Below are 10,996 nucleotides of genomic sequence, written 5' to 3' on the forward strand. Positions count from 1 at the left end.
ATTTTACAATGCTGAGTTTGATTAAAAATGGTACTTTTTAACCAATTTATTTTATTCAAAAGTTTTTTTATTTCTGATTTTTTCTTATTGTCACTCTGATATACAAAGCACTTTTTAAGTTTTGTTATTTGATTCGCTTTAACGATAACCTTCTTATTTAGTTTCAAACTTGCTCTCGTAAGGATTCAAACAGTATTGTTATTACTTATCAAAATTTTTTATTAGAAATTAGATAGTTTATATCTCATTTCACTGTGATCGTAATGCATAATTTATCATGTAATGCATTTTTATCATATTATATTTGAGATCTTATTAATTTTACTCGTACTGGCAGAAAAAACGCCAAGACGAAACAAAATTAAAGATCACATCTTAGATATTCTCAATTTGTCGAATATGAATAATTAACAAATTTGTATACTTATTTGATGACAAGTAGCACTCGTAGTAATGGGTTGTTGAGTTACAAATGATTTCTGCATTTTAGATTAGATGTTAATTTAATTATACTGATTACTTCTGATTTCTTTTGTTGTTGATTTTTTTTTGTTTGTCGATATATTCGAAACGCGCGTTACTAAATCTGAAAAATTTCTTCATATGATATTTCTAGAAAATAGATATACACTTAAATTTTGATCTGGAAACAGAAGATATTGAAGAAGTCTTTTTTGAAATTTTGCAATTAAGTATGTCACTGGAATCAGTATTTTTTAACGATCCAATAATTTTTTATATATACTATATATAATATACATATATATTAATCTAATATATACGTTTCCTTAAATCTTAATGATTTATTGGATATTGATGAATGTCGAATGGATTTTAATTGTTATCATTTTAATTGACCAATGATTATATATTGCGAAAATCTTTAAGTTAAATATAAATTCTGTTGTTGAATTATTATGATTGCGTCGCAAAAGAGATATGATTACTACATCTTTACTACGCAATTATTTTATATACTTCATGGAAATAATCGATAACTTTGATGATATTGAGACATTTCATGGAAATAATCGATAACTTTGATGATATTGAGAGAATTAAAGAGATATAAAGAATATAATTTTTATATCATTTTATGGACTAAACTCTTTTTTTGTATAGTATTCAATGTCAAAATGATAAGAAAACGTTTATATTTATATACTAGCGTATCTTTAGCGTAGCATTACTTATTATCAATTATAAACTTGATAAAAATTAGTATCGGAATTATCATGCAATATTGATTTTATTCTCACACCGATTAATTTCACACGTAGAACTAAAATCATTTTTTCCACGTTACAAAAATTATTTGTTTGCTTTCCTATAACAGCAAACAATATATACTAATCTCTATCGTTAATCCGTGTAGACACTTGCATTAAAAATGTCGATGCAGTTCCAAGTATTGCGAAACAGTACTTGTTAAAATTCAATCTTTCTCGTTATCGCATTTATCATTCTAAAATGAGCGAATTATGCGTTATTTTTATCCAATTAGGATGAAGAAGCCGTCAGTCAATGTGGCATATCCCCACGGGCGTCATAAACCATTACGAAGGCACCTGGTTGAGTGACCTTTCGATCGATAGCAGATGCGAAACTGCATCCAAGGCGACGTTGGTTCGGCTCCAGATGGTTCGAAAGTTTTGTACGTGCTGATAATGTTACAGAGACATCATCTTTTTCTTTTATGGTGCAAGTTAATAACATCGTTTTTAAGTGGTTGAGTGATGTTCTGAATAATGCAATCCTAATTTGAATCTTTTAAATCCCAGTTAGTCAGATCTTTCTTAAATACAGTCTTTCTAAAATACGAAATCGATCGCATAACGATATTAAATAAAAAAGGATAGTAATTTTTATTAACGCATTGCTATTCGTATATAACATTGATATATAACATTGATTCAAAATCCAATTTTTGGAATTTTTTTGTGAGAAAGAAAATGATATTATTCGAAAACTCGTTTCGTAGATACATTCCGAGCGCATATGACACATGATATAAATGAAAATATCTCCGAAAATTTTTCTCTATGTAACGAACAGATTCGTACGTAGTATTCTGTCGGGAATTTCATTGCACTGCACCACCGCAACATGGCTTCATCAAAACCGACGAGCTAAAGCTAATGCAACGTTGATATTTGAGAAAATAGGAAAATTCATATTTCTCATTTCAAAAAGGAATATAACGTTTTCCCAACTGTTATGCAATATTCGAGCAGATATGCAAGCAGAATTTAATGTATGGCAATCACGTCACGGTCGAGAGATTATCGAGGAAGTGGAATGTTGAAGTAAGCTTCATGATGAACCGAACGCTCGAGTTTTAAGGAGACTTTTCCAAGTTTCTTCAAGAGCATTCGTAACTCCATTCCGAAGAACCGCTCGGCAATGTCGCCACTGGATTCAGTTGTCCCGGAAGCACCATCCTTCTTTATCACGAAATCTTGACAGACAGCTGCGGAATACTTGGTTTCCAAAGAAGGGGTTGATCGATTTTCTCTACTTAAGAGAATGTAGTTTGACTTAGGCTGATGGAAGAGGACGAAATGGAATCATTCTTACGATATCTGTCGTAAATGTGGACGTAAGATAGAGAAAAATATATATAACTCCATCCACAATAGCCTTTCACGATTTACATACATGTTTTTCTTTGCCTCACTTTATGTCCACAATTATATACTAGAAAAAAAATTTTTTGTTGCATTAATTGGAATTCTGATATATAGATTCAACTAGAAAAATCAAATATTTATAGTTAAATCTATCAAATATTCTAATTGAGGTTATCAGAAATTCAATTATGATAATTAGAATTCTGATTGATATGATGAGAATTTGTTTTATTTGTAACTCTTGATAGTACAATCCAAACATTTTTCTTAATGTGTCTCTAAATATTCGCCCGAGGATTCAATTAACGAATTAAAATAATAGAACACTTTAGACAGCGTTTACATTTACATAAAAAAGAATTGTGTATACCTCTTTTTCTTTTCATTATACAGTAAATATACGATAGTAAGCATGTCTCGTTCTCTGCTATCAGCTTTACAGTTGAAATTGAACCGTCAAATGCGAAGATAATTACGTTGTGGTGATAGCACGTCGTATGATATACTGGGATCTGTTAATTTCCGAAACATACAAGCAGGGTGTTATCGCGTTGATTATTATTTTGAAATAGCATTCTTACTTTGCTATTAAATTTATTGTTAAAAATAACAGACTACAAAGATCAAAATGTGACGATAAATATGATTGAGAGTTTTGAAATTTTTAATTTAACTTGAATGTAATTGTTATCGCAATATCTGGGGATATAGCAAGAAGTAGGAGGTCGATCGATCCTGGCGACCACCAAGAAGCGATATTGAGAACCACTGTTCCAGGATTCACCTGCGTCCGACGACCCCGCATCCGGAGCTTCTCATCGATCATACAGGTAGTGAAATAGTCTGACTCACGATTCTGTTCTTGGTTTGTTATTGCACACTATTGTCGGACTGTTCAGAATCCTCGAATTGTCCAGATTTACCCAAACAGATGAAGGAACACTACATGAAAGGACATATAAATAGCTTCCCTGAGCGATAGTTAGACAATTAGTATTATTGCTTTGTTAAGAAGAGATTTCCATGTGGCTTCTGAAACACGATTATATATAAATTCCAAATATATATAGTTCTGAGGTATATTTTCTATTGAATATCGATATTTTCTATTGAAAATCGATTTTAATGTTTAATGATTTTCTTAATGAGAAATCATACTTATTTTTGCAAAAATGTATTAGAATATTTTTTAATTATACTATTTTTTTTCTTAATTTATAATAAGAAGAAGCAGAATAACGATTAATAAAATAATTATTGCAAAATATAATGTAATTTATATAATCAAAACGTTTACACAAAATTCGGGAGATCCAGATCCAGATTTGAATTCTGGCTATGATGATATATTTCGCAATAAATTATTTATAGTGCTTTAAAAATGTTTACTAGCATTAATATTAAATTGCTTGCTAGTTTAATTTGTAATATTATGTATTCCGGCTTCAGTTTAAAACTGTGTTTTAAGATCGAAAAATAATTAATCGGTGCGCAGTTTGAATTAGAAATTAAAAAAATTTTATATTCATATTCTTGACTTAATATGGCTTTCTTCATTTATTTTTTTTGTAATTTGTTGTAATTTTATAATAGGTACAACATTTGATGAATCTAATGAGAAAGTATAGTATAGTGCCTTAAATCTCTTAAAAAATGTTAGAATATATCTATATAAATTATATTTTTGCTAATAAGAAGCAAAATTGCGATTAGTGAAATAATTACTATAGTTTATATCTTTGTAGAGCATTTAGGAGAATTAGAGTTCACTTAAATCCGAGAAAAACAAGCTCGTGGATGCTTTCTGCGCTGTAATTCTTAATTATATGTAGTAATTATATGTAGTCCTCTAGGGACTCAGCGTAGCGTGAACAGAGGGGTAAGTTAACCGCAAAGTTTACCGAAGGAAATATGAGAAAACGTAAAACAGATTTCAAGATTCAAAATAATCGCTCCTTTTCTACATATAATTATTTGAAACGGCAAGATTATTATCTACTGTATTTAATCGTCGTTATCATTTTCCACAATTTTATCATATCCACAAGTTGTCCTCCATTTTCTGTTTTTATGTGCACATACATATGCAAGCCAATGGAGTCAAACGTGATAGGCGTTTTTGATATCATTTTGATGGCGTCGTAAAAGCAAAAAGCATCAATGCAACTCTCGTATTTTTACAAACTACTTTTTCCTATATACTCATTTTCCATAATCCAATGCCTCGCAACATCAAATTTCTCAGTTATAAATCAATTAAAATCTTACGTTTTCTAGCAAAATTGATAAATTCTTTGATGCAAAATTTGTTTGTAAAACTTGTTTGCAAGGAAAAATAATTCAGAAACGAATGATTGTCTCTGATACACGTTTATTATTATTATCTTTCATAAAATAGAATGACACAATGTGTACTATATTATGAAGCATTGCACATGTATTGTAATAAACGCATCAGTCTTTCGTTCATACAACGTGTACAATAAGCCATCGAAATTAATATCAGATAAAGACACGAGGAAACGAATACAAATGATTCTTTCATCTATTTTTTAGAGAGAAATGTTCATTAATCTCTCTGAAACAATTTCTCGCACTTGGAGCACGCTGTTGGAATAATTAAACAGATTTGCTTTGACTGACCCACTTCTCCCTTTTGAGAGTAGAGTATAAGTTTACTGCTAGCATATTAATGAATAGATGCAACATTTGCAATTTATTCGAATGTATGTTTTCTCTAAGCAAATTCTCATCTGCTATTTGTTCGGTAAATTAGAAATTCAATGCAAACATAAATATGTGAAATAATCGCACAATATTGATCTTTGTAAGATTACGTGATATCTGATTTCTGAAACAATATAAGAGAAAAATGTTGTATAAACAATGTGATATGTATTATAGGTATATAAAATACATATGGCGTTTATTTAATGACATCTACATTTGAACATTTAATTATATATATTATTGATTCTCGATTTTTCTATGTTATTATAAGTATCAAAACAAGGGTCTTTTGTTATTTTATATGGCATGTTCATACATCCAATCGATATATGATAGGATGTGTACATTGTATACACGCTAGTATATTTTGTGTTAGTGCAACCAATCGAAAACGAGACGAGTCCTGAGTTGTTCATTGACAGTGAGAGGACCATCAGTATCTCTCTAAAAAATACAATTCCCCGATAGTTAAAAATATTTCACAAGGATTTGATTGGAAAAACCAACTCGCAAACAGTGTTATGTTTTACAATTAACTAAAAAAATACGTTTCTCTGTTTAGTGCAAAGCTAGTTCGTGTTGTTTTCGCTTTATTATTTTTAAATTAAATTAATGATGAATAGACTTTCGATTCGTTCAGCTGCGAATTGTGCCAATCCTGCTATTAATTAAATTAAATTAAGAAACCTAACAAGGAAACCGGAATATGATAAAGTATAAGCGTTACATTAAGATATTGTTTTTAAAAACAATTTGAAGCTTTGCAAGAGAAGAACAATGCGGGCTAAGAATTAATGACTCTACTTGGGCAGAATTTTGCATGTATGACCGGTAACAAAAGATGGCAGTGTTCTATATAAAAGTTTACCGAACATGAATTCTTTCTTACGGTTGAATTTGCGCAGCGTGAGTTATAAATGCAATGAAAAAATTCCATGTATAGTAACTAACATAACTAAAAGGTTACTTTTTTTAATGACACTTTTTTTAATGAGTTTCGAATTACAATTTCAGCGATTAATCTTTGAACCCATAAATAAGAACAAGATAGGCTGCATTCCAAAACTAATCTAAAAAAAAGTATTACTATCTTTTAACCATGAATACACTTTTCTACAATAGATCTGATTATTTATTCTAATATTTATAAATTGAAGATTGAAAAAGATTTTGACGAGTGGTTTGTATAACTGGATATGTGTATAAATTCACACTGAAATACTTAAGATTCACTTCACAGATGCGCGCGATCGAAGATAGGATATTATTCTTAATAGGATATTATTCTTAATAGGATATTATTCTTGATTTATTTTTATCGGTACAAATTATAATTATTAATATCTATGACGTATTTGTTATACAACTGATTGATTCTCTTTCCTTAAGATTGCAAGTATATAAAGTACAAATGTACACGTGTGACTTGTGAGAGTAATTTGAAGTGCGATTCTCGAACAAATTACATCTGAAAATTTAAATGATTGAATTGTTAAGACTTATTAACAATATAGGTTATGAGTATCCCGATACAATCGACGATTACTATTTAGCGTACTTTGACAGCCAACTAACATTTTCTTTAGCTTTTCGTAGTTTTTGATATAACAAGAATGGAGGACTCCTGCCATCATTCAAGTCATACTACATATTATATAATCATTGCAGAATCAGAGAAATTCCAAAGTCGGTCGAATTTCACAATGTAATACTTTTTTTACTATGTGATGTTCGGTTGCTTTGCAATTTTATTTCTTTAATCTAACAAGATATTGTTATATATAAAATAATGATATCTTTATCGCAACGAGATGTGTAGATTCTTTGTCAAATCAAATGACTCTTGAAAAATAACTGAAAAATAAAAATATTACGATGCCATGTGCATAATCCACTGAGGATTTTTACGAGAACCATACTATTACTTCAACAATACATCAGAGCATCTAAATTATGTTTTTGCTAATGAATATAATAAGAAAAAGCAAAATTGCGGTTAATAAGATACATAATTATTACGAGGCATATGTATTTATATCTCTGCAGTACACTTAAGAGAATTAGAGTTCATTTAAATTCGAGAAAACAAGCTTGCAGATGCTTCCTACACTGTAATTCTTAACAATTATGTGTAGTACTCGAGATAGCAGCATAGCGAGTGAGTGGAGATGTAAGTTGCAGCGCAAACTTTACTGAAGGAAATACGAAGGAAATCGTAATACCTGTGTTCAGAGCTTACAGTAATTGCCCGTTTTTTCACGATAATTATTTAAAGCGGCAGAATTATTATTTACTGTGTATTTAATTGTTTTTATTTTTCATTGAATAATTTTATCGTATGCATGAGTTATTAATTTTCCGTTTTCCGCTTTTGTGTACATGTAAGTATGCGAATCAGACAAATGAAATAACATGGATCGATCGAATGCCAGACGTTTTCAATCATTTTCGCCTTGGCCACGTAAAAACAAAAAAAAAACGGTGCAATTAATGTCTTTGCAAACTACTTTTCTACTTAGTTTCACATCCGATGCCTCAAATTTCTCAACGACACAGCAATACATCAATGGAAATTACATTTTTCCTTTTTGACAGAATTGATGAAATTATTTATACGCAATTCGCTTGCTCGGAAGTAAAAATAATTCGAAAACAAACATCTTTTTTTGCTACAACGATTTTTGTCAACGATTATTATCGTTTTTCGTAAAATGGAAGAATATTATGCAAATTATGTCTTTCAAGAAGCACAGAGTCTTCCATTTATATAATCTGTTCGCCTATAGGGTATAAGAGAAGTACAGAAATTAATTTACAAATCAATATATTATGGACTCAAAGATTTAAAAACGAACGAAATAATTAAAAAAGGAATACGGGCCAAGCAGAATTGTTGTGCTATAAATTTAACATTACAATATATTCTTCATTTATATCATTTTACAAACATTTTGACTCACATCGAATTATCTTCAATGTATATACTTCATATTGGTCAATATATGGTAAATCTTAGATTTTAACGGCTAGTATGAAATAGAAATACAAATTAATGTTGGATAGAAGCAAGACAGATGCACAGATTCTTTTACCCATTTTCAAGAGATCAATGTTCATTAATCTCTCCGAAACCATTTTGCGCATTTGGCGCACGGTGCCAGAATAATTAAGTGGATTTCTTTTAATTGATCCATTTCGCCTTTTTAAGATATGTTTACTACTTTATCAATCATAAAAATAATTAAACGGACTATATGTTATATATACTCGCAATATCTTATTTATTTGAACATATATTTTCTTTTAAATAAGTTCTCGTTTAATGTTGACTCGGTTTGATATTGTTAAAATAAAAATTATAAATATCAGTTTGTAAAATAATTGTATGATATTGATCTTTAGAAAATATATATCTGATATCTGGAGTGACATTAGGAAAACTTTGGCATAGCATGTAAGCTATGTGATTTATTAAATACATGATTTATTTTACGATTTGCATATGACATCCACATTTAAGCGTTTAATTATACATATTAATTTTCAATTTTTGTGTACATATCATTAAGTATCAAAACAGATTATTATATTTCGTTTAAATTTTTTCTATATTCTTATTTATCCAATCGCTGTACGACGAAACGCGAGTATACACAGCGGGATATTCTATGCTAGTACAAATGTTAGGATAAAGTCCAAACGAGACGAGTCCTACTAGCAGTCCATTGACAGTAAGAGGGCCACCAGAATCACCCTAAAAGATACATTTCTTCGATAGTTAAAAATATATTTCATTAGAATTTGATTGAAAAAAAACAACGATATTTTTTAATTAATTAAAACTATACTTCTTCGTTAGAGCAGAGCTAATTCATATTATTTACGTTTCGTTATTATAATTAATTTGATGTTTGATGATGTTTGATGATACTAAATTCTTAATCGCTGAGCTACACGATCTTATTGTCAATTAAATTAAATTATAAAACATTACGAAGATCCCCGAATATATTAATGAACAAAAAATAATCAATATAGCATATTAACAATTAACAAATTAGTAATGCAGCAAATTATTGTAGCAATTAAATGTTTTAATGTAATGTGCATGTAGGTATTATTAAGTATTATATTAATTAATTAATTAATTGCTCATTAAAAATATGATAAATGAAATATTGAAATCACGATGTGTCTCTAATGATTTCCGACAATGTACGATATAATCAGACTTATTTCCTAATCGAAAATGTGTATCACAATACGCGATTAGAAATGCAAGCGTTATATTAAGACATTATGTTTAGTAATTATTATTACGGTGTAATGGTGAATTGAACCTTCATGTTGAAAGAATAATGCAGGTTAAGTAATTATTTTAATGATTTTATCTGAACAGACATCTTATAATTATATGTATGATCGACAATTAATGACGACATATTGCAATGCCTTATGTAAATAGCTTACCACGCATGCACCCTTTTGTATGGTTGGATTATTTGCGCAGATTTGCGTATCCTCAATGGTTATATTTGCTGCTGCATCAAACAATTTTCTACAACAAGTCTGATTAGTTATGATATTGTCTACAACGTATAAATGTTCAGTCTCTTCTCCTTCACACTGCAAATATATAAAGTACAAATGTATATACGTGCAATTTATGAGAGCAATTTGAGATGGGATTCTCGAATATCTAGCGCCTAAGAATCTAAATAATTGAATTAATAAGATACTTACAGATATTATTCCGAATCCCGATACTTCTGCTATCGAGCCTCCCTTGACAGTTTGATTTTGTTTCGGTAAATTGACAGAACATATCCGAGAAGAAAATTTTAATGGCTTTTGAAGCTGAAAATAAATCTTCTGTATATCCTTTTTCGCAGTCTTAATTTAATTGCTTAATTCACAATTTAATTGAAATTATGGAATTATGGAATGAATGTTATCATACTACACGTTATCGTTACCTTAAGTAAAGCGATATCATTGGTCAAAGGTGGAAGATTGTACTCTTCGTGTATGAAAATGGATTGAACCAGACGCCTTGAATACGGTTTTTGTAAATCTGTTGTTCCCGCAACGACCGACAGACCCGAAGTGTTGGCACTGTGAAGAATATTAAATAGTATTTTTTTGTATCTATACAGGGTGTTGACGGTGCAACGGTCTGCATGATTTTTTAGATACTTTCAAACACTTCAAGTTGAAAGATGAATATTTATTTTATACAGGCTATAACATGCAATAAAAAAACATTTTATGAAAAAAAAATTAAAAAAATTTTTTCGTAAATACCAGACAACTTAAATTTTTTAAATAACATCATATAATTTTTTTTCCAATAATATTGTTGTAATATTGGAGTCTTCAAGACACATTTAACTCGATTATCGAGGAAGTTATTTTTATTGATGTTTTAATGATTTTATTAATATCAGACATGCAGCATTATTTGAAATGGTTACATCTCTTAACTCTCTCAATTTACATCTCTGATTAGAAATGTACACAAATTTATGATACATACATATTATGTATTAATGTAATAAGATATGCAATAAAATCAAAACATTAATAACATAAGACATTTCAATAGTGATTTGAATTCATCTTGAAGATTCCTATAT

At 29.4% G+C, this 10,996-nt stretch overlaps 1 protein-coding gene across 1 annotated transcript in view; it reads right to left on the reverse strand.

The window, feature by feature from the left end:
• The window catches only part of LOC108691540 (chymotrypsin-2-like), a 15,333-nt gene that overhangs the window by 2,923 nt on the left and 1,414 nt on the right, over positions 1 to 10,996 (reverse strand). The window contains exons 4-8 of the mRNA XM_018199320.1: positions 10,337 to 10,475; positions 10,104 to 10,217; positions 9,831 to 9,986; positions 9,016 to 9,114; positions 8,346 to 8,386 (exon numbers count right to left, since the gene is read on the reverse strand). Coding sequence (XP_018054809.1) covers positions 8,346 to 8,386; positions 9,016 to 9,114; positions 9,831 to 9,986; positions 10,104 to 10,217; positions 10,337 to 10,475 — 549 coding nt within the window. The remainder of the gene's footprint in view (positions 1 to 8,345; positions 8,387 to 9,015; positions 9,115 to 9,830; positions 9,987 to 10,103; positions 10,218 to 10,336; positions 10,476 to 10,996) is intronic.

Source organism: Atta colombica, unplaced genomic scaffold, assembly GCF_001594045.1.
Source record: "Atta colombica isolate Treedump-2 unplaced genomic scaffold, Acol1.0 scaffold47, whole genome shotgun sequence".
In the NCBI taxonomy this organism is placed as follows: Eukaryota; Metazoa; Arthropoda; class Insecta; order Hymenoptera; family Formicidae; genus Atta; species Atta colombica.